Source organism: Charadrius vociferus, unplaced genomic scaffold (assembly GCF_000708025.1).
Source record: "Charadrius vociferus isolate BGI_N301 unplaced genomic scaffold, ASM70802v2 scaffold431, whole genome shotgun sequence".
Lineage (NCBI taxonomy): Eukaryota > Metazoa > Chordata > Aves > Charadriiformes > Charadriidae > Charadrius > Charadrius vociferus.
The window spans coordinates 365,505-393,189 of NW_009646943.1; the positions used below are offsets into that span (position 1 = coordinate 365,505).

The 27,685-nt window shown below is 41.6% G+C and overlaps 1 protein-coding gene across 1 annotated transcript in view; it reads left to right on the forward strand.

Moving 5' to 3' along the window:
* Window positions 1-27,685, forward strand: part of LOC104295328 (protein Daple-like) — a 90,469-nt gene that overhangs the window by 34,444 nt on the left and 28,340 nt on the right. Inside the window, exons 4-13 of the mRNA XM_009895068.1 lie at window positions 7,271-7,329; window positions 8,982-9,065; window positions 10,451-10,591; window positions 11,354-11,538; window positions 12,123-12,204; window positions 12,645-12,803; window positions 18,890-19,036; window positions 20,489-20,633; window positions 23,408-23,589; window positions 27,114-27,251. Coding sequence (XP_009893370.1) covers window positions 7,271-7,329; window positions 8,982-9,065; window positions 10,451-10,591; window positions 11,354-11,538; window positions 12,123-12,204; window positions 12,645-12,803; window positions 18,890-19,036; window positions 20,489-20,633; window positions 23,408-23,589; window positions 27,114-27,251 — 1,322 coding nt within the window. The remainder of the gene's footprint in view (window positions 1-7,270; window positions 7,330-8,981; window positions 9,066-10,450; window positions 10,592-11,353; window positions 11,539-12,122; window positions 12,205-12,644; window positions 12,804-18,889; window positions 19,037-20,488; window positions 20,634-23,407; window positions 23,590-27,113; window positions 27,252-27,685) is intronic.

Sequence of the window (27,685 nt, forward strand, 5' to 3'; positions counted from 1 at the left end):
AGGCAGGGACACTTGGGAGGGGAAGAACAAGTTAAATGAGAGATTCTTTCTGTCAGCAAGAGAGCTAAAGGAGGGCTGCAGACTGAACAGAGATGTGAGGACAAAGCAGTCGTCAGCATTGGAAGCAGTTCTTCTGGCATGAATACAGAGAAGCCCCAGGGAAAGGTGACAGAGAAGCGAGGAGGCTGGGGGTGACAGCACTGTGGGGAGAAGAGATGATGGAGATGGTTGTTTGAGGGAAGCGTTTAAAAGTGGCAAGAATGCTAGAGGAGAAACCTCTTTCTCTGTGTCAGTGATCCAGTCCAGGACAGAGAGGGAAGAATAGTCCTGGAGGGGGCATCTGCAGAGACAGTGCTGGGCAATGTGGGGAGCACTAGGAGCTGGATACAGGTGCAGGTGGTCTGCAGGGCTGGGGTGGATCTGATGAAATCCCAGTTTTGCCTTCCCCATTCTGTAGGTAAGTTACCTGAATGAAAAGTTCCTCTTGACCAGAAGAAGAAAAATTGATCCCATGGTCACATTCCTGGAACAAATACAGTGTTGCTTTGAACTCTTTGAGCTGGGAAGGCTCCTAATGACTGTATTGACTCCACAGGTCCAAAACCAGAGAGCTGCTAGATCGTTTAATGTGTTTCACTGTCTAACAACTGCAGTGATTTATTCCTTGTAACAAGCCCACACAATGTTTTGCTATGCATGTTTTTCAGAGCTGTCTATTCACCAGTGCTATCTGAAAACTTTACTTTTTCCTTCAAAAACACAGCCAACAGTGGCGTTACATGTATTAAATTATAAACTGAACAGCTCCAAAGCTGAGAAATGCTGTTCTTGCTGTTTAGCTCCCATTTGGCACTCAACATTTGGGACTATTGAGGGCTTCTGCAGCTCTGCTTTAAATGTGAGACTGAAAAACAGAGCTGCCACCACTAAAAATGCAGTAGCAGCTGGGCTTTTGCATAGGAGATGGCACACGTCTGCTGGGTTTAGGAGCTTTCCTTGCTTTCACGTCCTCTAAATTATTTCATTCCATGGTGATTTTGCCTATTTCAGTTCATTTGGCCACGGGCATAAAAGTTGCAAAAATATTTGTAACAAGATGAAGGCTTTGACTGTTTTCTAGAATATAGGGAGCTGAAAAGAAACTTGAAAGTTTAATTAAAGGATTTAGAAAGTTTTTCCAGGAATCTGACTTGCAGAATGATGCAGCTGACGCTACAGGATTTATTCTCTTCCCTGCACTGTAGACAGCTACTACCATTACATTTCCTCTTTGTTTTTATTTTCCTCCATGTTTTTTTCTTGCTGAACAGCTTTTTCAATTCATTACTGCACCACGAATCCCCCTGTGCTCAATATGAGAATCATTACCATATTTATCATCTATACACATCACTGTAATCACCTTTTATAGTTCCCGCTGGTTTTAGCATGCCTTATAAATGGCCACTCATTCATGTGCCCACACAAGGAATATCAGTATACAGTATTGGTCCTGAACCTCTATTTAGAGGTGTTGTTTAATTTCTTACTTTCTAGACATGCTTAGTTTAACACAGGTAGTGAGTGTTCTTGGAAACTGATGGCAATTGATCCTTTGAAACAGTCATAGTTAAATGCGTGGGGAGGGGGGTATTTTTAACTTTCTTCAGACCAAGAATAGAAATGAGGTTTTATTTGTCTGAAGCAGGCTCATTTCTGTCTCTTCAAAAAACTTTGCTACGTAGATCCCCTTTTTCAAATTACATGTTAAGTTTGTGAATGAAAGTGCCCAAAGTCCTTGCTAATAAATGTCTGTAGAAGCTGTTTTTCATTAAAATTGCAAAAGATGTCTACTCTCACTGGCATGTGTTTTCATGTCTGGTTTCCTTCCTCTTTTTGTTTCACAATCCTCCAGAGGCACAAAGGTTCATAAAATATAAAATTAATAACAAAATGCTGCCTCAATAGTGTAAATTTAGCATTCAGCCTTTTCTCACTCAGGATGTTGCTACAGTTGGGAAAAATGGCACTTGTGTGTTTCGCCCCTTCCCACCTTCTCGTATCCACCGGCCACCCTGTGTAGCCCTGCGTGCGCTGGTGGTCCCTCTCCTCCGCTGGAGGAGTGACTAAGTAGAAATGTGCAGAAAGAAGCATCACAAGCTCAAGATTTCACGTGCTTGGGCGCTCTCATTTCCATTTTCTCTGCCATCTTTCCTACCCGCCTCTCTCCCCTCCCCAGCCCCACTGGCTGTATTCCCTCTGTACCTTGATCCTCCTTTTTTTTTTTTAATTTTTTTTGTTTTGTTGTTGTTGTGTCCCCTAATCCCTCCTCCTGCCTTCTCCCTGAGTCCTGCCATCTGTTTGTCACCCTCCGTCCCCTGTGAGAGCAGAGGGGTCTCCTGGCTCTGGCGCAGGGATGCTCCCAGGATGCACAGGTGGTGCTCGGGCTTTCCCTCCCTTTATTTTCCAGAAAACCCGCTGGCCCTCTCTCACGGTTGGGAGCAGATGGTCTTTCTGCAAATCCCCCAGGTGGCTGGCTCTCTTGCAGGCACAAACATGCGGCCTGGGAGCAGCTGCCCTGGAATTTTCAAAAAGGTGTAAAAGAAAAGAAAAGAGGTTTTTGGGGTGTTTTTGTTTTTTATTTTTTATAATTAGCACCTTTCTGTTTAAATGCTAGTTTGAATCCTGTCCATTTGTTTCAGCTTGTGGGTACCTGTCTGCCAGGAGCTGCCCCAGACCTAAGTGTTTGCACCCTAGGTTGTAGGAGGACGCTGTCTTGCCAAGGTCAGCTATTAAGCCTGGGTGGACCCAGCAGACTTTCTTCCCAGCTGTCTAGGAAGGAGTTGTGTCATCCCAATGAGCCGGCGTAGGGAGGCCTGCACACTCCTGCTTATGCAGTTGCACAAGGAACTTTACCACCTTATTAAATTAGCACAAATCAAGCCTTTTGGAAAAGACTGCAGAATCATTCACTGTTCAGGAGGCATGACTGAACTGGGGTTAAAGCTTGCCTGCTTCTGTTCAATGCGCATTACGGGATGCATGCGCTGTCCTGAGCGCAGAACTTAGCCGCTGCGCTGTGTAATAATCCTAGACGTGCTTCCGATTCACATAATAACCTTGGGCACTCCACTTAAGTGTGTGGTATCTCAGCTCTCCTGTGGGTGAGATGAAAGGGGAGAGAGGTGATTAATCCCTTCCTGGCTTATTCGGAGGTTTAATTGTGAACTCTCTCTAAAGCACTTCACGTTGGTACAGAGGTTTTTTCATACTCATATCCTATTTCTTCTAAATATCTCCTGTAAATAATGTCATTCTACAAGGCTTTAAAATGTTACTCAAACCTAGCTTGAGTATGAGTGATCTTGGAGTGCCTTAATGCTAACAAACTGTGTCCACCCCATGGAAAACAACTTCTGAATGAAAGCCCAGGGAGTTGAACTCTTTAAAACAGCCACACATGACCTTCTGAAACACTTGAGCGGCTGGTGGAGTAGATCTGCTAAGTAGGCCTTTCAACCTTAAAAGTGTTAAAAGGGTGGTACAATCTCATTTTCATTACATGCACATAGCGTATCTGCAACCATAAAATAACTTATTAAAAAAGAAGTATTGGAAAAATCCTGACAGTGAAGTTTTTTGTGAAAGCTGCCAGTGGAGAGAGCAGATTGCCAAATGTTATCCTTAAAACAATAGCAAACTAATAATCTTATGGTTACCTCAAGTCTTTTAATTTCTCACTCCTTTCTATAAACTCTGGCTTGGCCTTCCCTGCCAAAGGGGTTTGCTCTGTCTGTCTTGGATTCAGTTCCTGATGGGGGGGCCCAAGTGGGGACAAGGGCACAGAACGGTGTTTCCAGGCAAGGTCAGTCCCTGGTGGGAGAACAGGGTTAACTGTGCTAAGTTATTCTGCAGTAACAGCTGAAGGTCTTTCGCCTCACAGGGTCATGCAGCATCCCCAATGCCCATCATCTCACGGAGAGAAGAGCAAAGCTTCCTGCCTTTGGTGCAGAGAGGTAGAGTGTGGTTTGAGTGGCTCAAGTAGCTCACATACCTTTAGGATGGTATAGATGCTTTCACTGTTGAAAAGTAGCCCTCATGTTTTCTAAAATGAGTGATTTCAAGCCACTAGGCTCACAAAGAGGATAGCTGTGATGCCATGGTGCACAGATTGGAATTTATAGTCAACAGATGGAGGTGCCCAGAGCACGTAAAGGTTAGAGTACTTGTCTGTGTGATCCAGAGCAAGCAGCCTGGTGGCTACTCCTTCCGTCTCTCATGGAGAAGATGTTCTGCCCTTAGTAAGTTTGGGAGAATGAGAGGCACACGCTGGAGTCACTTGCTGTTTCTCTCCATAATTTAGCAATTTGCTCTCATGTCCCACAGGCATGCTCTGCATTTAATCCCTGGTCTGGATCTGCTCTGAAGTTGATGCAGAATGAAACCCAATGCTGAAATTCCAATGAGAACTGTTTTGTGAAAAAATGTCTTCTGACCAAACTAAGTACCTCCTTGGGCTAGTGGTGCCCTCAAAGGAACTGTTCATCAAGTAACAGATCTTTTTTTGTTGTTTCTGTGGGGGTTTTTTTGGTGACGCTGTCTACGTCTGGAGCACAGGTTATTTTATCCTGTCTCCTTCCAGTTGCGGGCAGTGACATTGGAAGAAACAGATGGGCCCAGTCTATTAATACATGGCTCTGTGATTGGTGTCACCAAGACAATTTCGGGTTTTTCAATAATGGGATGGCCTACGTGGCACCAGGCTTGCTGGCGTCAGGTGGGGTTCACCTTTCTGAAAGGGGCAAGGGTGTCTTTGCTCACAAGCTAGTGGGGCTCATTGGCAGAGCTTGAAGCAGGAGGGGGGATATCGGGCTTGCCTGTGACAAGCTGTGGAATGACATGCCAAGGTTAGAGGGACAGGGTGCTAGCGAGGGCTTTCAGCTTGTTGCTCTGGGATGTGCTGGCTACACTGCAGCACACCTGAAGTCTTACAGAGATGAGTCAGGGGCTCTCAAGGTCACAGGAGCCAAGAGGGAAACACCACTGAAATACCTCAAATGAATTAAGGGGTGTTCCTCTAAGAAGGTGGCACAGCCAACAGCGCAGCTGAAGTGCCTCTGCACCAGTGCATGCAGGATGGGCAACAAGCCGGAGGAGTTGGAAGCCACTGAGCAGCAGGAAACTCAGTTGGCATTAGTGAAACTTGGTGGGATGAATCCCATGACTGGAGTGTGCTATTGATGGCTACAGGCTGTTCAGGAGGGACAGGCGAGGAAGGAGAGGCGGTGGGGTAGCCCTGTATGTTAGAGAGTGTTTTGGTTGTCTAGAGCTTAATGATGGTGATGAGAGGATTGAGTGTTCATAGGTAAGAATCAGGGGCAAGGCCGACAAGGCAGGTATCATGGTGGGAGTGCCTTACAGACCACCCAACCGGTTGGAAGAGGTAGATGAAATATTCTGTAAGCACCTGGGAGAAGTGTCACAATTGCTAGCCCTTGTTCTTGTGGAGGACTTCAACTTACCAGACATCTGTCGCTCTCTACAACTACCTGAAAGGAGGTTGTAGCGAGGTGGGGGTCAGTCTCTTCCCCCAACTAACAGGCGATAGGACAAGAGGAAGTGCCCTCAAGTTGCACCGGGGGAGGTGTAGATTGGATGTTAGGAAAAATTTCTTCACAGAAAGGGTTATCAAGCATTGGAACAGGCTGCCCAGGGAAGTGGTAGACTCACCATCTCTGGAGGTATTTAAAAGACGCGTAGATGTGGTGCTGAGGGACATGGTTTAGTGGTGGACTTGGCAGTGCTAGGTTAATGGTTGGACTTGATGATCTTGAAGGTCTTTTCTAGCCTAAACGACCCTATGATTCTAAAATCAGGAAATCGGAAAACAAATTGTTTCCTAAGCTGCCTGCATGTGGTGGCTTGCAAGGTTCTCAGAGTGGAATTAAACCCCTGTGGTAATTTAGGTCAGTGTGCCTTGGTGCATCTGCGGGGCTGCCGCAGCTTAATTGATGAGTCAGTTTAATTCCAGTTCCCCAGCCTTGGGTCCTGCACATGCCTCTGACTTTCTGCCAGCACAGCCTTACAAGGACATGGTGTTGGTGGAGGAACACAGTTGCGCTCAGAAATTGTTTTCTGTCTGTGTAGTGATAGGAGCAATTGAACACCCAAGTAAAGCAGGCTATAAAATAAAAGTGTTAATCCCACAGTTATACACTCTGTGTCAGGAAGCAGGTGTATAGGGATGAGAGAAAACTATACGTGACCTGTTTCTCTCTTTTTCTCTTCCCCCAGTGTGAATTGAGGACAGGCTTTTCCTGAACCTAACTCCATAATGATTTTTTTATTTCCTTCTTGAAGCTCTTTGCCTTCCGTCTCCCTTTATCTGTCTTTGATATATGTCATTTTCTTTACCACCCAACCATCCCCACGTTAATTTTGTTGAAAGAAGATCTGGGGTTGGCTCCCAGCCACACGGGTTCCCCTTGTGCGGCTTTTTCCTCTCCTAACCTTCGAAGGCGGCCGGCGGGGCTGTTGGTCGCGGCAGGATTCCCTGCAGTAACAACCTGCCTGTGCCTCCTCCCCGCCACAGCTCCCCGAGCATATGGCTGGCTGCATAGTCTCCCTTCCGCATCGCTCATTTTTTTTTTTATCCCTCTTTAGCACATGGGGGTTTGCGCTTCAAAGCGTGAGCAGGCTTTGATGCAAAACAGAGGTAGAATTTATTCTCTAAAACATCTCTCGGAGAGAATTTTTATGCGCAGAATGACATTCAGCTTTGGGAAGTCTGAGTGGCAACTGTTTTACAGACGGGGAATTTGGGACAAGTTCTTCCTTTGAGGGTAGCCCTCCTTTGCTTCTGCTCAGGGTGTTTTGGGGTTTTTTGTTTTGTTTTGGGTTTTTTTTTTGGGGGGGGAAGAGGTGGTGGTGGTTTGGTGGGCTTTTTAGCACCCTTCTTAATCAAAAACAAAGGGACAAGCATCGAGCATGTGCATTGAAGTATTTAAAGTTTTTTTTTCCCCCTTTGTTTATCAGAAAAGCTTCAGAAAATGTAGGTGAGGATACCGCATTGAGGAAAAAAAGTCTTCCTGGATTTGAGATTTTAAACTAATCTGTAAGAACTGTGTTGTTACAGGGAACGTGTGGTAACATTATAACGGGCACGTGGATGTTGTTCAGGCACTTGTTCAAAGGTCTTATTTCTCTTTTCAGGTGGATATTTTAGAGAGGATCACTAGCAAATACTTAATATGTTGTACATATGTACTGATTCCCTTTTTTTCCTCTCTAGGTAAAAGCATGGATGAAATTAAGAAGCTGCTGTTGTTGGTTCTGGGATGTGCTGTGCAGGTGAACATTCATTAAAGGCTTGAAAAATAACATTTTTTTTTTATCTGTTGTTTGGTTTTGTTTTTTTTTCTGGACTGAGAAAATCCACCCCAAAATCAGTGCTGTATGAACAGATCTCCAGCTCAAGACATCTTGTGAGCTGAAATTGTGAGAAGATACAATAGGTGAATGAAAGAAATGCAGGGGGAAGGAAGCACGCTTTGTGATAGCGGCAGCCTCAATTTGTTGTCAGTGCTTAATCAGCCACAGGATACGTATTCCTGCAGCTAAGTAGTCCACTTTGATAATAAAGTGGGAAGAGATAAGCTTTGAACAGCGTTCAAAGATTGTTGTTGGTTTATTTTCTTACTATTTTAAAATATGGAGTGGAACAGTACACGTGAATGCCAAACAAGTAGATAAGCTAACAGTCTAAATATTTGTTTAATGAATCCTGATTTTATTTGCATAATCTTTTGATTGCATGTTACGTGTCGAAAATCTGAAATGAATAGATACTTTGTATATTCATGTAGGGATTTTTATGCAGCACTTGCTAAAATAAATAGACGGGCAATGTATATGGGAAACTCCCCAGAAATGCATGACAGTTACCAGATAAAGAAATCAGTGTTCTGCTCACCAAACCTCCGCGGCGGTAAACAATAGCCACGTTGCAGGCTAGCCTTTGCTTATAATTGACCATTTGTAGGTCTGTCTAGTGTTTTTGTCATGCCTTAGGACACTTACCCTGCTCAGCTATGTCAAGTCAATTATGTCAGGGTAAAGCTCTCTACGTACGGCTGCTCTGAACTATCTCAGTGTTGCACTGCGGCACAAAGAATAAAGGTCTGGTTTGGCAAGCTGCTGTGCATCCTCAGTCCCCGTGGACGGGTCTGAGGTTCTTCCCAGGGAAAGGAGTGGTTGAGACTCAGAACCAGGCTCCAAAAGGACACTGTAAACGAGTTTAAAAACACCTCTTTAGTAATGCTTAACTTCTCCATAATGCCGCGTTGTTACAAGAGGGCAGTAATGTTGTTAGTGGACAATCACAGATACACAGATAGCAGCCGTCTGCCTCTTTTAAAGCCTTAAGTAAAAGATTTGCTAAAATCTGTTTGTCTGAAATGTCACTCATTTTTATCCAGAATGTTTCCCAACCCCGTTTTTAATCTAGAACACATGTTGACTTAGTCCAACAAGCAACATTTTGCATTGATGTGAATAGTATATAAAGTGATGCATCTCTTTTCATTGCCAAAACCGAGCAAAATGCAAACAGCAAAGCAGAGAGGTTAAATGATGCAATGTAAATGTAGGTTTGCGTTTCTGCAGCTTCATTAATGAAGCTGTGATGATTTCCTCCGGCTGTTGCCCCACCTCTTGATCTCGTTGTGTGTTGAACTTGTTTTTAAAGAGCAAAACCAGCCATTTAACTCAGCCTTAATTGTACTGACTGTAAAAAGTTTAAATAATTTAATGCATAATTTGTTTCATGCTCCATATGGAGCAATGAAGTATTATACCTTCTAGTGTGACAAAGTGTAGATCTTGAACGCTTTGTTGTTAGCAATGTGAGGATTTTTTTTAATTATTTATTTATTTACATGAAATATGGTTCGGTAAGTTTTAGGATATGTAGCACTGTTTCAGGATCTGTTTTCTTTTAACAGTGTGAAAGAAAAGAAGAGTTTATTGAAAGAATAAAACAACTGGATATTGAAACCCAAGCTGCCATTGTGTCGCACATTCAGGAGGTGGGACTCTCAGTATTGTCTCTTTTGACTTTTTATCTCTCCCTTCCATGACTTAATAGGGATTTTTGCTGTGAAATATTAGGGTTTGGAATTTCATAATGGATTCATGAACTTCACAAAAAAAAAAGATTGAATATGTTACTGCAATCAAATGATAAGATGAAAATGATAGATGCTGGGAACATCGCTTGGCTCAGGGGTCTTCTAAAGAGTTACAGTGATAAATGCCTTGCTTGCCAGTTACAGGCTATGCAGAAGGAATTGTTGTAAGGATACATGTGTAATGTTTCCAAAAAGCATGTATGATTTAGGAGCTGCAGTGCCCCTTGCAGCAGTGGTGCAGGCACTTAGTCCCCAAGTCAGGTGGTAGGTGAGACACAGGCTCCTCAAGAGGCTTGCTTCGGACTGTGGCCTCTGAGCACAGATGGTCTTGAAGAGTGTACTCTGCAGCTGAAATTGGACGTAAACTCTGTTTTTAAAGAGACGTTTGATCCAGGGATAAGTATTCTTGGACTTCTAAGGCTTCTGCAGAAGGAAGGAATACAGGTAGGCGTTAGGAGCCAGCTTGCTTTGGAGAACCAAAGGAGAGCCATGTGGAAACAGCCCCCGCTGGGAGTTCCCCTTGCCAGGAGCGGGCACTGACTGCGGCCGGGTGTCAGTGCTGCAGGTGTAGAAAGCCCAGTATGCTTAGATTTGAGGAACAAAGAGTGAAAGTCTAAGACGGGAACTTTTTTCTTAACACTTAAAAAAAAAAAAAAAGTTCTGCTTTAAAAAGCTTAAAATCCTGAAGAACTAAGCACATGGTTATGACAAAAGCAGGAACAGACTTTAACTGACCTCGAGAGACTTGCCTGACATTTCTGCTAAATGATTCAGAGGAAATCAGTTTGGGTAAGATAGAAGTTGAAAGGTACACTGCTAGCAGCAACCACAGACGTTTCTGCTAAAGGCAGCTCCTCCCAGCTGTATCCGCTGCAAATTGCAAATTCATTGAAAGCAGGGCCTCTTTGCAGTGAGCCTACTGTTCAGTGTGGGATCAGTCCCGTCAAATCCCTGTGGTGACCACCTCAGGGCCCTTACTGCAAGGGTGACCACCTTGCAATAAGACAGACCCGTACTTCTAATATACAAGCATATGTGCTATTGATCATGCTATGTATCTGATCACTTTTAAAAATCAGCTTTCATAATTATAAAAAAATCTAAATACCAGAAATTTCTGGGTAGTGTTACAATTAAGGTAGTTGTGTTTGTTATTTGCAACCTGGTTTTCTGTGAAATGTGGTATGTTTTTTATTTCATCAGTAGAAGAACTTGGGGGATGCAGTATATACAGCAAACAAATTAGTGGAAAGAATTTTTTTTTTTTTGGTTCCTGTTACTAGGTGACTCACAACCAGGAGAATGTCTTCGATTTGCAGTGGCTGGAGCTCCCAGATATGGCCCCAGAAGAACTAGAGTCTCTCTCCAGGAATATGGTTTTCCACCTCAAGAGGCTCATTGATGAGAGAGATGAATGCACAGAAGTACGATGACTTATGTCTCCCATATAGAGCTCATGTGAAGCAGCAGATGCAGGCTCCATTCATTCTCTTGTGTCTTGTTTGTGCACTGGGTTTCTATTTCTTCAGCTCCTTTCTACTACACCTCTGAAAACCTGTAGAAAGATTTTGACTTTTCCATTGATTCTTTTGTAAACACTAAGGTCTGGTGAAGTGATTGCTGAAGAGGAGTGTAGCAGTCTCTCCATGAAGTGGAGAGACTAAAATATTCGAAGTTGTGACTTTGTCTTGAGATTTTTGTCTCGGCGTGTCTGCTCAGTCATTCATCTTTGAGTGACTGCTTGCCTGTCTCTCCATCATGGGCTTCCAGTGTCTTCTCTAGTTTTCTTCTGTGTGAAGATGGCCTGATCTGTTGCTGACTGATCAGTTCTTTTCCCTTCAGATCTCTGGGGGAGGCTTTTCCCGTTCTTTAACCTTTTAATTTTCCGTCATGCTTTTGACTCTGATTGTATTAGTTAAAACTGTTAGTTGTTAAGGTTTTCATGAATTTTCCAAGCAAAACAGACTGCTTATTTTGAGCATTGGAAGGGGAATGTTTTAGTGGTCTGAGCATAGTGGAGATTTCTTTCCTCCTCTGTGTAACCTTCCCTCCTGGCTATCACTTGAATTCTGTATAATGCCAGGCTAATAATTTTCTACATTTATAAATAATTTTTAGATACTTGGAAAGCAATGTATAATTCTACTGTTTATGTTTTGACACTACATAAGTCTCTGTATTTCCAGGTCATTGTAGATCTTACTCAAGAGAGAGATTATCTGCAGTCTCAGCAACCACCAAGTCCTCTGAAAGCACCAAGTCCAGATTCTTCACCAAACCCAGCCAACCCTCTTTCAAATGAAGACAAGCAGCACCTTGCAGTTGAGCTGGCAGACACGAAGGCTAAATTAAGAAGAATCCGGCAGGAGCTGTGAGTCACCAGTGATTTGTGCTTCTAGAGAGACTTGTATATTGTCTTGTGCATCCTGAAAATGCAGGTGCCTGTCGGCTTCAGGACACTGGCCTCCATGGGACCTCTCGGAATCACATCTTTCAATTTTTTTATTCATAGCAGTTGGAAGCTAGTATAGGGGTTCCATCTTTCTTAACTGGTCTTTAAACACAGAGTGATGGCTACTTCCATTTTTGGTTTTGTGTCTCATCTCTCTTCCCCTTTTCAAAATGCCAACTGCTAACTGCACTTTTTGATTATTAGTGGTAAGTCCAGAGGCCAGTGAAGCTTGCTACGACAGCAGTAGCACCAATGAGATTTAAACAGAGGTACTTAGTATAAAAATAGAGTTGTAAACTCAGATCCATGATATGTATGTGGTATCATGAGAAACATCCTCTTGTTTTTATGAAGCTGTCATGACAAGGAGGCTCTGTGTTTAGAATATGCTAGGAGATTTCTATCTTTCTTTCCAGATTCCCTGCAGTATCCATAGAATGACTATTGTTTTAGGGGAAAAAAAAATAGTAGTTCCTCACTAAGATTTTTCTAATCCTTTTCAGGGAAGAGAAGTCTGAGCAGCTTGTAGATTCTAAACATGAAGTTGAGCAGCTCACCCTAGAACTACAAAAAATAAAACAAGAGGTAAGATGGGCTCATTTTACTGTGACAGTCTTTCCTATTTAAAAAAGCCTCTTTCAATGTGAGGCTAAAAATACTACTATGCCTATTTTTTAATGAAGAAATTGGGTTACTTCATCAAGCTGTTTGATGATAATAGCTACGGCATAGCAATGCTACATTTTCCACTTAACTGGTGAGAGCAGTCTCAACTGTTCAGCTTGCAAATAGCCCCATAATGCCTGAAGCTTATGCAGCATCAGGCATTAGAAATGTCAGAGTCCCAACAGGCTGAAGAACCTCTCTGTCTGGTACAGAATTTACTGGCTAGTACTCCTGAACCACCGGAATGCTATTTGCCTATGCTTAAAATAAGCACGTTACTAAATAAAAATAAAGTTTAAAGAACATGCTTTGAAGTATTAACTAAGATTTTTCTCCCTGCTTATTCCTCACTTCCACAGAATATCCACCTGGCCTCAGATGCTCGCTCTGCCCGAGCATACAGAGATGAGCTCGACTCTCTGAGAGAGAGGGCAAACCGTGTGGAGAGACTTGAGATGGAACTTGTTCGGTGCAAAGAGAAACTTCATGATGTGGATTTTTACAAAGCTCGCATGGAGGCAAGTGAAAATTGGGCAAAAGATTTGCTGAGTAATCCTTAACATGTGGCTTTTGTTGTGTTACCGGTTCATGTGTCATTTGTCATTCAGCTGACTGTAGCAAAACATCAGAGCAAGTGGAAATTTCATAACATACATCATCGTTGTTGACTTAGCAACATTAAAACTTCTTTCAGTGGCAAGAAGGACTTGGTGCACACAAAAAATAAATACCCATTAATTTTAATAAACTCTTTTTAGTTCAGCATTATGTGGCTAAACAGGACAGACCTTTTCTGGATGCTGCTTCTCGAGAATCCGGACTTTTAGTCTAGCCTTGAAAATTTACTCTTAGGTAAAATGTCTGTGTTCCAGAGTTGATCCTTTGACCAATGTTTTAAATGTCATGTATAAATTAGCTAAATGAATGTCTGGGTGTTTTTCCTTAGGGTTTTGTAGCGGATGAAACTGTTTTAAAATGGCTGGGCATTTTTAAGCATGACCTCAGATGACAAATTCTAACTAGCCTTTTTTGCAACTGTTCCTTGCAGTAGAAAGGAGAGAAAATTTGGATCTTCCCTACTGCCCTGAGTAGGGTATGACAGTGAGAAATGTATAGCTTTGTTCCAGTAGTAATGCCAGTTACTCAACTTAGTCACCTGCAGCTATGCCTGTCCTGGAATTAGTAATTAACTTAGGTTGGAAAGGACCTTGGAGACCATCTAGACAAACTCATTGCTCACAGCGTGGCTGACCTTAAATTTAGGTCAGACTGCTCTTATTTTCTCTCCTTGCAGTTCTTTGAGCCATTCCCATCTAAACTCTCAGTAATCCACATACGTAACACTTCAGCTGAAGTCAAATAAATATCCAGACTTGCTGAACACATGGAGATTCAGTAATTGACAACCTCACTATAATTAGATAAAATCCCAGGTCTGAGGTAGAAGAGTGATGTTGAAACTCACATTTGCCAGGCCTCTGGCTGAGAACACAGACCTTATTTCTGCTCTATAAACTCTACTTTTAAGCACTTTTTTTTCCCTCTCTAACCTAAGGGGCCAGCTAGCTGCTGCTTCTTATGAATAGGGTCACTAAAATGGATGGTTATTGAATGTAGTCATAGACTACAAAAGCCTGTCTTCCCTCTCAGTAATTCCCAGTTTACATTAGGAAATATGAAGTTCTGGCTCTCTCTGTTTTCCTCCCTCAAGCTGGCAAATCAGCCGTGCATTAAACTGGCACACTAGCTATCAGCGTGGCATCCTGGCATTTCCCTTTTGGCTGCGCTTAGCTTCTAACTGCTGCTCAGATAATTTAGCTGGAGCTAGGAGAGGAGTTTTTTTAGTCTCGTCTTCATCTGAGATCGAGGGAGTAGCTACTTCTGTTCCTGAGTTCTCAGCCTCCTCGCTTGTCCTAGAGCCAGCAGTTTCCTGCTCTGCTGTCTGCATGCTAATCTTGCTTAACACGTCCTTCAGTAAAGAGACCTCCACTTCAGTTTCAAATTTGTTCCAAGTTTCCTCACTCCCTCTTCCACTCTGTCAAGTTTTTGGTGAAAGTATGCAACATCAGAGATGAGTGTTGGCTCTCCAAGGGTACCTCCCTGAAGTACGGTAGTGGGACAAAGAGTATTTCCCATTGATGCGGCACATTTCTAATTCCGGGCCACAGTGTGGCCTCTAGCAAAAGTTGTTGCTGCTGTAGGGGCTGAGCTCTTCTAATATGCGGCAGGATTGCACAGCTGTCTGCAGGCTGCCCTGTGGTCTAGGATACCCAGAGGGTTTCACATTCTCACCACTCCCTCTCCCATCATTGATCAACTCTTGGCACAGCCATGGACTGCCGGTGTTGAGCAGTGGCAGCGTCAGGCAAACTCCACTGGTTTCATGCTGATACATTCAGAAGATGCCACAGGGCGCTATTCTGTCTTTTTTTACAGTCATGGAGTAGCACAAAGGCTGTGCATAGTAGCCAGTATCTAGCTTTCCATGGCCCCTCAGTTTTCTGTCGTATTTGTCTCAAGTCTTCTACCCCTCCTGGAGTCAGTTCTGTGTCTGCTCAGATTCCTCTCACTCCCTCAACAACTGTTTGACTTACAATTCCAAGTTGTAAGATTTGTGCAGGGTTGTAATGTGGTAGAGATTTTTACCACTAGATAGTACAGTGCTGATTCATCTCATGGCATTTACTGGTGGCGGCTGGCTTCCTGAGCTCTGAGTCTTAAGACCTGAACAAATCCCACAGAGGCACAGCAATGAAAAAGAAGGTGTGTAAAGTACAGCATAAGCCACTTTTCTATGGTAACGTGATACCGTAAGGCTCATAGGGTGCTGACAGGGTTGTTAATGAGCAGTGCCAAATTGGTAAGTAAGAAGAAAAAGTGAGTTTACCTTTGTGCATCAATGCAGAAAGCTATTAAGTGAGCACTTAAAAATCTTTTCCTTCTTGTAATTCACATACACATTTGGTAGTTTGAGCAAAAAATATGGAATGTGCTCTGTGTATGATACCATGGCAAACTTTCAGAATTGTGAGCAAGCTTACAAGTAGTTTCTGAAAGCACACGATACAAATCAACGGTGGTGGCAGGAAGAGATTTCGGGAGCTGTTGCAGAAGGAGTGCAAAAGGAGCAAGTTTTTCTTATGTGAACATAACACATTTAGGCATGTGTGTTGTTTTCCTCCTTGGTACATCTTGACAAAGTTGTTCAGGAATGACATTTTAATTTGACCATCGTTCAAGGAACACGGAGATAAAAATGCTCTGGAGACCTTCCTGCTGGTGTGGCTTAATGAGGTCGTAACTGTGAATGTGGAGGAGCAGGCTTACTGCAGGGCTTCCTCCAAGGAGGTGCATCTCCCCAGTGTAAGGCTGCCCTCCGTCATTCCTCTGCGTTGAACCTTGTGCTGCTCCAGGAGATCAGATTATTTTCTGAGGCCAGGGAGTCTGCCTTGCCCATTCTTCCTCCTTCTCACTGCAATCACATTTCCACGTGGGATGGCAGGAAGAATTTATGTGAATGTTGAAAAAAGCAAAAGCATCTCTTGTATGTTTTCATATAGCTGTCCAAGGCAATGTTTGATTGCCGCAAGACGGTAACTGTGGCAAGGCTCGGTAGGGGCAGCTTCTGAACTGCCAGAAGGGAGGGGTTTGAATGCTGTTTAATAACTAGGTCTGCATGCATGCGCAAATTCTCTAGTTTCAGATTTAAACAATCCAATTGCTACTTTAGTTTCTGAAAATGTTTTCCAGTAGCAACACACCCTGATTGTGCAACCACTTACCCTCAGAGTTAATTGTAACCATATGAGTACACAATGCATATTCTTAAACCTATTTCAAGGCACAGTGATACAGGATCAAACCACAATATGTAATTTATTTTAGAAATTACAAAAGCAGAATTATGTATCTTGGATATTAAACCATCACAATTTAAGTGATATAAAACAAAGGTTTCTTTAATCCCTTGCCTAGTAAATTCAGTATATTTAAAAAAAAATACATCCACAACCAACTATTTTAGGTATTGATGTAAAAATAAACAAAATAATGTTGATGGGTTCGTTAATTAAAAAAACCCCAAACCTTAATTCCGGTGAAAGCACCACCACCCCATGACCACCACCTACTGATTGTCTAACAAGTGTGATTTGTAGTCAGACACACTATTAGCTCAACTATGTTATCCCAGAGACTTCGGGGAGATGTTAGTGCTGACATGTTTTAGTTAGGACAGTTTTACCTTCCAGGCCTTGTGATGTAAGTCTACAAAGCTCCCATGGAGTAATTATTTAAATTATATGAACTTTTCAATATTAAAACAACCTCAGATCACGGCTACAGCGGTGAGCAATGTTGACCTCGCCATAGCAGGCATTTCCACCAGGTTATTAATTGAAGATTTCATCAGAACTGCTTTGAACTGACATGTCCAGACCTCCTGGGCAATTGATGGAAAGTGCTTGTCTTCCATATGTTGCAGTTCCCAGTGATGTGTGGTTTGTACCAGAGCCTGGATATGTGTACGTACTTGGCACGTAGATTGACTCTTCATGAGACACTAAAATAACTGGTTCCTGCTTGGTAGGCAGTTTTGGGGATAGTTCTGAGGCCGTGGTTTTGAGGTCAGACACCACCTTACTTCTTTGGGCTGTGATCCAGATTGAGTGTGATGATCTAGCAAAGTAAACTCTTGTCGTGTTGCTGTTTCCTTACAGGTATTCCGGCAGCTTACATGAGAGCCGGCACATTTTGTGTTGGGTACTTCCTCTGGTCTGTCATCTGTTTAGTGTCAGCCTTTTTAGTTTGCCCACCTTGAAGTCACCCTGTTAGATCAGACTTGGCCCCAAATGCTGATTCTGTAAAATTAGTGTTTCAGTATTATTATTTAGTTACTTGCATACTCAGACATTTTAATTGCGGTAGTTGAACCACTTCATAAGCATTAACATACTTGTCCTTTTAATGCTATTATAGTAGGGAAATTTTTCCTCTCGTATTTTGCAAGTTGGTAGCTGACCCGCTGAGAGATCAAGGGCAATATGGTACTGCATAAGGTGGACCCATGTTATGCCACCTACAGTCAAGACGCAGCAAACAACTAAGATCACGTGCTGTGTAAGGCTGTTAAATCTTGGCCACCTCTAGTATCAGAAGGCAAGGGGAGAGGCTGTCGTCAGACACTCTTAACTTCTGCTTTACAGCTACTTTCCATTTTTCCGTTTTTTTTTTTAAATACCTGAGCCACATAAGGCTCCTTAAGGCTGATTTTACCGCCCCAAAATGAGAAGTCAGTTGCTGATTAAGCAGTGAAAGTTATTTGCTCATGCCTGATGATCTTTCAGGAATCTACTTGGTTTGGATGTTTGTGGTCTGAGAGAGCAGACAGCAACACTGATGTCAGCAGAGACTTCACATTTTGAAGACAGTTGTCCAGGAATAAACTTGTCAAGCCACAAGCGTTTCATCCTGTCTGTGTGCACATTTTCCGGTTTTGCATATTTCATTGGAGTAGGGGAAGGGATGGGGGGGAGAGGGGGGAGGAAAGCAAAGAAACACAAAAGGAAATTTCTCTAGAGAATCAAATAATCTGCTTCTCGCCCTACTGTAACTCTTCTGGGCAAAAATCCTTCCTGTATCCATTTAATCTTTTAAATGCTGATATGTTCCTGCCATAGAAAATTCTGCCTCTGACTCAAGACTTATCTGAGGATCAACAAGAGTAGAAGCTAGCAGTGAGATATTATAACTTGAAATAAGACATAATTTAATAAATGTGTTTAAAACATGACCAAGAATACACGGCCAGATTTTATGCCTTGGACATTTCATGTTTCTGGAGATAAGATACTTGAATGCACAGAGCTTCATTTATTGCTTTGCAAAGAACATTTCTAATCTGTGGCTGCAGCAGAATAATAAGTTAAATTTTTACTCGGTAAAAACAGATCCAAAAGCTGTAATGGATAAGCAACGTGGCTTGCGCAGTTAATGCTCTTGTGTTTATTGAGGATAGGGCAGGGTGTGTTAAGTGATAAGTATAAAACAACTTTTTTTGTTTAAGTGAATTAAAATTCTGTTCATGAGAGAGAGAAACTCTATTAAACAGACATTTACACGTAACTGTACTGAAACAGGGATATAGCCATAGTATATATTGGTGGCTAGTGCTCCCCAATGTGTTTTGAATACGCTATAACATCCCTTGAAAGTAAATAATCTATTTTGAAGCTGGGGACTACAGTGAGTTGGCTAAGGAAATGGTATTACAGCAGTGGAATTGGAATTGAACTGTTGCTCTTCTGTGTCTTGAGACTCTTTGGTGCACCTCTTGATCTAGTCTCATATAAGGCAAAAGGAACTCCATTAAACTTCTAAAATTCATCAAAAACCAATAAGAAATATTAGATTTACTCGCATTAATGACTCAGATAATTAAACATAGTATCATCTCCCATTAAAATATCAGGTAAAAACTTTTTTATGAAACAGAGAAACATGTCAAATCTCTTTCTTGTGTTTTGCAGTATCAGTTTAATAAAGTCACCTGGTCTTTGAAAAGTCAGTTTACGTAGAGATTAACATTGTTACTTTTTCTCCTTAGGAGTTAAGAGAGGACAACATCATATTAATTGAAACAAAGGCCATGCTAGAAGAACAGCTAACGATGGCAAGAGCTCGTGGTGATAAACTGCATGAATTAGAGAAGGAAAATTTGCAGTTGAAATCCAAACTTCATGATGTAGAGCTGGTATGCCCTCTCTTTTTCATTATGCTGATTTTTTGAACTTCTGTTTTTGTGCTAGGTCGCAGATTCATGTCACAGAAACCAGTGGAGACAGACAAATATTTCAACAGTGCTTTTAAAGAGGTCTTTGATTTGAACATTATGTACATGAATTCTTCAATTATTATAATGTTAACAGTGTAAATATTGCCAATGCTACTTTGTGTGAGACTGATGAATTTAATATTATGCAAGAGGGTATATCGCAATTTTAAAATACAGATTGCTTTCATACATATTGATAACAGAGATTTTAAAATCTGTCAGTTAAGTAGAAATCTCTTATATACAGCAAATGAAATCTACTGTAGTAAATGATCTTTCTTTTTAAAATCAAAACCTCCAGCCATTACAGTGACTTTAGGAATCTGTTACCACTGTAAAATCCACAAAATTCCCAAATTTGCTTTTGTGTAAATCAGAGACATGGCTTATTGCTTCATAGACAAGGAAACATAAGAAGAGGCAGATTATTATCTACAAACAAAAAGCAACATTGGATTTTATAATCCCACTAGAAATAATAAATACTTTTTCATGTCTTGTATTTACTTAATGGTCCTCCTCTTATCTCACTGTGTTTTGAATTCTTGTGGGTTAAACTGTAATAGGGGTTTAACTATATAGGGTTTCCAACAGGGTCTGTCGGAAACAAAGATATTGAGGGTGCTGTGTGGAGTTATGTTTAATGACTGATTCAGGGCGTTATAAGGGTCATGTCACGCTCTAGCTTTTCCAAAGTGGCTAGTGGTTTTGAATGATGCTTTTCTAGGTGACTTGATCAATTTTTGGGTAATGTTTTCTGAAAATTTGGAACCCTCTGAGGCACTACTTCAGCTCCCACAAATGCAAATGGCCAAAATAGTCACAAGAAACAACAGTAGCCTGATTCTCCAGATCTGTTTTCTGGATATTTAAAACCCACAGATTGTCGCAGATGTTAATTGCTGATCCATATGACCGGATCCAAATGTGACGTGATGAGTTGTAGAAGCTCAGTAGAGTTCAAGGTTGTATCTGCAGAGTCACCAGCGCGTAAGTGCATGATGCTACATGTTTTTGAAGAGCTTAGGTCTGGAGACAGCTTGAATCCAGCCTGCCTTACTAGCCCTGGCTTGTACTGGCCCTGTCGTCACCCAGTATGTTCTCACTCCAGTCACCCTCCCTCCAAGTGTATCACAGACCTCAGTTGACTCTAAACGGGGCCAGTTGGGTGTCTCTGCGCTGCATTCTGTGGCACGTATGGCAGCCCACAGCAAACGTTTCATGCCGGACATGTATTTCAGTATCAAAGCACACAGTGTTTAAGGAAATTCTTCTACCCTCAACATTTGTTGTGCTTGTAGCAGTTCAACTGACAGAACAATCTTACGGATAAGCTGAATATGCATTTTCATTCATGCGTGTCTTGCACAGGACCGAGACACGGACAAGAAGAGAATTGAAGAGCTGCTGGAGGAGAACATGGTCTTGGAGATTGCACAGAAACAGAGCATGAACGAGTCCGTACACCTGGGCTGGGAACTAGAACAACTGTCTAAAAGCACGGATCTTGCAGATAGTGAGTACCAGCTGGGGTAGCTGCTGTTGTGTTGGTGGTCTCTTTCAGAGTAGACAGGTTGGTTGACTGAGACGAGGAACAGGAGTTGAGTCCTAGCTTGGAGAACTTCCCTCATACAGCTGCTTGACTTTGAACTTAGTTCTTCAGAACTTTGAAAATATATTCATTCTGGTTTCTTTTACTTTCTTTTGAAAGCATTAAAGTTTTCCTTTTATTTTGTTCGTCACTGAGAGAGTGACTTTTAAGTAAAATGATAAAAATAATAAAAAAAAAAAGCAAGCTTTGTAAGTGACAGGAGCAGAAATGTCACACCAAACACTGGGTATTTCTAACTGAATGGCTGGGAGGAGTCTGTAATCTTTAGTATTCTTTAATACAATTAGCACAGACAATTAGCTGGTCTTTAAGTCCCAGGAAGCATTGTATGCTGAAGTCATTTATTTTTACTAGATACTGAAAAATGTGTACAGTTAAAATAACTGGCTGATTTTTTTTTTTTTGAATGGTTGATTTGATTTCCGTGACTGTCACAAACATAACTAATGCTTCCTTCACTAGTCAGGTTTTAGCATTGGTTTGTGTCTAACATTCATTCTGTCTGTAATGCCAGCCTAAATAACAATGCCAAATGGGACTTGGGAAATTTAAGCTATTTCGTGCAGTTCGGGGTGCAGCTTTTATTGATTGCTCAACTGATTCCGCTAAGAGTTGTGTGTTTGGCGTTGGGTACCAGGAACAGTTTAACTTGAAGAGAAAGAAATAAATTAGAGTAAGCAGATGTTCAGTTTTCAGTAAAGCTGTCTAGAAGAATAGCTTTGTTTTGTAAAATAACTGAATGTGTGCCTGACGACAATTCTCAAATCTACTTGCTGCCTAGGATCTGAGTTCTCTTTACTAAGATTAATGGCTAATTAATTGTTGCTTTTAATTAATAATCTTGCAAAGCAGGTTTACCTTAGCCTGAGAAGTGAATGGCATTCTCTCCCTCCTTATGTGTAATCAAGGGTATTGCTTATTATGTTAGTCAGTGAGGAAAAAACACCATTCTCTCAAACCTTACAAATTTTGATGAAGGGTATTTCAGGAAAATGTAAAACTATCTTATTTTCTGGCTTGTTTCAAATACTAAGTTTTGCCCCCTTCCAATTTGGTTTCCCTAGTGATGTAACAGAAGGAAGGATGCTGGTTTTATTTTGTTATCTCTTATTTATTCATTTCTGTCAAACATAACTTTCAAAATTTGCTCAACAGAGTGGTTTAAGAAAAATGAAAAAAGATGAGATTCCTTCACTTGCACTAATGCTTAGCATTTCAGCACTGCAGCTCCAGAACCTGTCTGATTAACCAAAGAAAAACAGAGTAAGAGGAACTGAGAACATCAGTAATCTTTTGTATTCCATAGGAAAAAAAAAAAATTAGTGAAGGAAGCCTGATTTTTAAAAAACTAAGAACATTAAACTTTGAAACTTTAAGTTATTTCACGGAAGTGCTGTCCTACTTTCACAATAATTCTCTTTAAGAAGTTCCATTTCAATGCGTGGTGCTGTTCTGAATGCAGTTGGTTTGTACAAATAGAGTCAGTCTGCAAAGCTCTTTTGGAAAAACTCCTGCTCCTGGATTTCAAGCTGAGTCTACAAGGGTGGCAGATAGCTGAAGATTTTACCTACTAGTTTGGAATATTTTATTGAAAATGATTTTAAAAATAAGCATGGGGAAAAGTCATTTAGATGGGCTTTGCTTCAGGACAGAACTCAACTGGATTATTGAGTTAATGTTTACTATTTGAGTCTTCATTTGACCAAAACTCTCCAGGGGATGCTCCATAAAAGAGACAAATGGGATTTTACCATTCTCAGAAACTTGCCAGTTCTAAAGTAGTCAGTGTGTTGTATGTAATAGTGCTGATTATTTAGCAGGAGTGAATAATTTTCTGAGACTTAAAGACAATGTTAAAGTCAATTTCATATGAAATGTGTTTTTGAGGTGGAGGGTAGCAATTATTCCGTGTGAAACAGAGGGTTGCTCTTATAGTTAATCAGGTGCTGAGCCGGGAAAGGAACAGAGCAATGAGGCTTTGGTGTTGGGAGTTAAGGCTGAGAGGTAGTGAGACTTTTGATCTACAAACATTCGGAGTAAAATAACATCTCTGTTGTAAAACTTGCATAAATGTAGTTAGTTTAAGATTTCAACTTCAGACATTCTCTATGATCAATGTTCTGATGGATGTCCTATGCCTGAGTACCTGGTGGTAAAATATCCTCCCGGATTCAGCATAGTCTTGATGACGTAGCTGTGAAGATAAGCATTGGAACTCACTTTTGTAAGAATTTTTTCCACGACTATGTATGATCGAATACCTAAAGTTTTCACTACCTTTTATAAGTGCACCATCTCGCTGTTTTAGCAAACAGTTTGCAGTGGTTTACATTCCGCCTCAATTTATTTCCTCTGACGGAAGTATGACAGGGTATCAAAGTGTATTTTGCTACTAACATTAAACATGCTACTAACATGACCAAAGCAACTTTAAGAAGGGTTAGGAAAGTAACTTTTAAGATGGTTATCTGTTCAGATATCTGTTCCCCATTTAGTAAAGGTCTTAATTGTTATCTGTGAAAATGGGTTCTGTTTTTAACAAGTGTTTACTTAGCAGTCAAGCTGCAATGATAAGGATCTGACTGCAATTATCTTCATACAAGTGAATCTTAAGGACCTAGGAAGGGAGATGCTTGTGAATTGGTTAGTGCCACTTTCTGATTCTCATGTTTCAACAGCCAGAAAGTCCTTTGTGTTTGAGTTGAATGAATGTGCTTCGAGTCGCATACTGAAGCTAGAGAAGGATAATCAGAGCCTGCAGAACACAATCCAAGAGCTGAGAGATGCCTCCTTGACCTCCAGAGAGAGCAGCCTAAAGTTTGTGGAACTGGAAAAGGAAAATCAACAGCTTAGCAAAAAGGTAATTTGCTCACAGGAACAAACAAAGGTCTTCGGTTTTTAAACACTATGCACACAGGGTTGTATAACATTCCTGAACGATGAGGGATTGCAGGGAACTCACCCACATTCCCCAGAAGACTGGGCATGTTTTTGGGCCCATCTATTTAATTGCATTCTAACATTGGTGTATTCTATTGCCTTCTATTTCACTGCCTACTTACATGTGTCATTGTAAGCAAAAATGACTGTTCCTGTTTCATAAAAGCTGTCTTTCAGTGCTCGTTTGCCCATGTCTGTTGATTGTGTTGCTTTTTGTGGTCTTATGGCAGTCACTACGAGGCAAGGAAGCCATGGCCACATCGAACTATATGTTTTTTTGAAAGTTTTAATATTGTTTCCACATAAGTTGAATAAATCACACAGGTGAATTCAGGTCAATATATTTTTTAAAAAGTTTTTTTCTCCCCATAATCCTGGATCAGCTCTTTATTTAGTCCTTTTGGCTATTAGAAGTTCTCTAGTGTCTCCCTCTCCTCAAAGATCTGCGTTCTTTTCATCTTTGCAACAAACACGCAGGTAATAACTTCTTAAATTTATTTTTATATCTATGTGTGTTACACTCTATTATTAACTGTGATTACATTTAGCTCAAATGTCAGTTCAGTGCTTGTCCTTGTGAAACACAGTGCTCAGTTCAACTCCAGCCACTAGCTTTATTTTTGTCTGGCTGGTAACTTGCGTCCTGAACTCTGATTAACTGAGCCAAGTGCCAGTGGGGAAAGAGGATGCTTGCTAGTCTGAGTATAAAAAAATTTCCATGACAGTTTTTTCTGCGTTCCTACCTTCACTATATTATCCAGAATATAAACTCATTTCTTCTTTTCCCATTACTGCTGTAACCTCTGTGTGTGTGAGACATTCATACAAAGGTTTCAGTCCTCTCTGGCCTTCCTGTGGGCTAACTGAATGCTTTAAACGACAAGGGGAGAAAGAATCTAGATATGAAATGCTGTCTTGGATATGAAATACAGTCTTGGATTACCAGACTGTAACGAGCAGAGTGCCAGTTTCTTTGCCAAGAGAACAAGTATCCATCACTGGATCATTCCATCTTCTGGGAGAGATTCTTTTGCCACGTTGAGAGACCAGTTCTGCTTCTTGGCTTTCTTCTCTGAACGAGGAAAACTGTAAAAATTCAGTTCACTGTACTCCTCCTTCCACTCTCCCTTTTATGACCTGTTGTGTATGAGTAATTCACTCCAGCTCTAATTTACATGCTTAAAATTTGAGATCAAGGCATATAAAGCACTCAGCAGATACCTGTGGTGTACAGCAATTTAAGTCACGTGAACAACTGTGGTCAACTTTTGGCTTTGCCCCAGGCAGATTCCTGTGGGCATCTCTTGTTATGGCACCGTATTCGTGCCTGCAGTTGTGATTCCAGAATTAGTCTGATGTTTTTGATGATGATGAATGCGTTGACATGGTGGGGTCACCTACAGGTCTGGTAGTTATATAAGGCAAAAACCAGTAGTGGGGAATGCCTGTGTGGTGAAAGCGGAGCACTGTGTCTGTCAGACCAATAAGGAAAAAAAATGGCAGGTAAAATTACTACTATTAAGAGCAATTGAAACGCATTGAACTCTTCACCAGAGAAACAGAGAATATGATGGGAGCTGTTGACTGAATACCACAGGCCAGTCCAGTTGCTGATGGACTTCACTTCCTATTCAGGGAGATTTGGGGAAAAAAGGTAGTAGACAGTATTCTGTAGTCTGTACAAGACATACAGTTGTCTCTCAGTGTACAGAGACCCGATACATGATATGTAAAATAATCTTGATTTGAGATGTTTTATTGGTTTTTTTTTAAATCTTCTCTTTCTCTGATGTGTTTTTGTATTTCTCTCACACGTGTATCCCCATAATTAGTGGGTAATCATGTCCACAGGGGGGTGTGCTGGGGGAAAGGAGGATAGTAGGGGAAATCTCTCTGGTTCATTGCAGAGTGGTTACTACAGTAGGCAGAGGAGAGGGCAGAGGTTCTTAAAGACTGTTAAAGACAAGCACATATAAAGTCACAGGACAAGAGATAAAGAAGTGTTTTTCTCAAATGTGTTGTTCCTGTGGGTTTTTTTGTAACTTTCCCGAGATACCCATACCCATCTTGCCTCCCTAAAGTCCTTTAACTGGAGTCAGTAATCCACTGCCTGAGACTTTCAAAAATTGTTGTTCAAGTATGCTTGGCTATCTACTGATCCAGTGCTCGGAAGGACCACGTAGCCAGAACAGGATTATTCAGGTAGTACAAGAGGAGATTATATGAGGGAAAAGCCACATGCATCTTTTTTTCCTTTCTTGCAAGGTTTTCAGAGGAGCTAATCATAGAAAAACCCCCTTTCAGGCACAGTCAAGTAGCAGCAGTCCAAGCGCCTATCTGTTTTCTCGGCATTTCTGCCTTCTTGGACTGAAACAAGCTGTAAACAGTAGTTTCTTACTTGCTGCCCGTTTTCTGGGAGGTGCTAATGAAGATCAGCTATTGCTGAGTAACTGAGTTTGTTCCAGCTTTCTCTGAACAGCTCCTTTGAGCCCAATGAACCTTAACATGGTTACATTTCTTACTGTTAAGCCCTTCTTATCTCCAATCTGGGCAGCCCCTGCTTGTTTAAACACTTCCTGTAATGAGGCGCATGTTGACATAGGCAGAGCCCAGCCTCCAGCTATTTCCCACTTGTAAGAATTATTGTTAATACCTTTTTCATTGACATTTTCACTGTTGGCAAAGTTCATAATACCAACACAACAAAATGAGCTGATACTTGTGCGGAGCTGTAGGTGCTCACAGTACTTTACAAGCATAAAAAGGAATGCTTTCTGACTTGGGGAGCCCAGCTCGCTGAACCTCTTGCTTCTAAATACTGAAGAGCTACTGCTTTTCAGTGCTTAGTGCATTATGAGTACAACTTTCAAAAGGAAGGGAGTAAGAAGACATCGTTCATTGCAGGACTAGGACCTTATTCACAGATCTTTCAAATCCAGCATTGTCACCTGCTGGGGAAAAGAGGGCCGACAGAGCACGGGCAGAGGGACGGTAAACTTGGAAACTCCAGTGCTTTTCCTCTGTTCCTGATTCTGTTTTATTTTTTAATTCAGTTCCTCACTGAATTGTCTTAATAACTTTCTCCGCATTCAGTGGTGGATTGAGGCCATCAGTGATGGAGAGGCTAGGAGGAGCCAACTCCCTCAAAAAGGTGAGCACCAGAAGCTTAATCACCGACGACAGGAGCGCAGCAGGGCATTCAGGCAGGCAGGTGAAGCATTTCTTACAGCTGTACTGTATGTGCTCTGATCTTAATAGGCACTGTGAGAAAAACAAAACAGCCCATTTCCTCCTCTGAGACCGACAAGCTGCAGAAGGGAAGGGTTACATCTTTCAGCCGTACCACCCATCTCATTCCTCTCTGGTGTTCAAAATAACTTAAAGTGCAAACAGTCCTTGGGTCAAGCGGTGGCTGATGTGTTTTGGTGTGTTCTCTCCACACAGATCGAGAAGTTGCAAAATCAAATTGAAAAAGAGAAGCAAAGTAATCAAGACCTGGAGACCTTGAGCGAGGAGCTGATAAAGGATAAAGAGCAGCTACAAGTCGTCATGGAGACTCTAAAAGCTGACAAAGACAGACAGGTGCAAACTTCACAAATGTAATATAAAAGCATATGCTCGGTAGTGGTAATTTAGTGATGCCATTTAGAGCATCTGGCTCTTTCAGGGAGATAGGGCAATTTGAAAGCTATTAAGTGCATGCCGAACTTGTTCAAGTGTAGGTAAAGGCTTCTTCAAGCAAAAAAGCCCAGCATGTTTTGCTGCCTACTGCCTCTGTTACCATAGGGGGAACTTGAGGCTGTTGTAAGGACAGACCTTCCCTCTTTGGGGGAAAAAAAGCCCTGGATCTTACTAAATGGGATACCAACTGGTTTTAGGGTATGCAAATAAAACCCCATTTTATTGCAGAAGATTGGTCTTCTGCCAGCTCTATGTCCTGATTGGTTTGGTTGTTTTTTTTCTTTTGCCACCCAACCTTTTTTACTCTGTTTTTTAAAAAGATGCTGAGAAAGCAT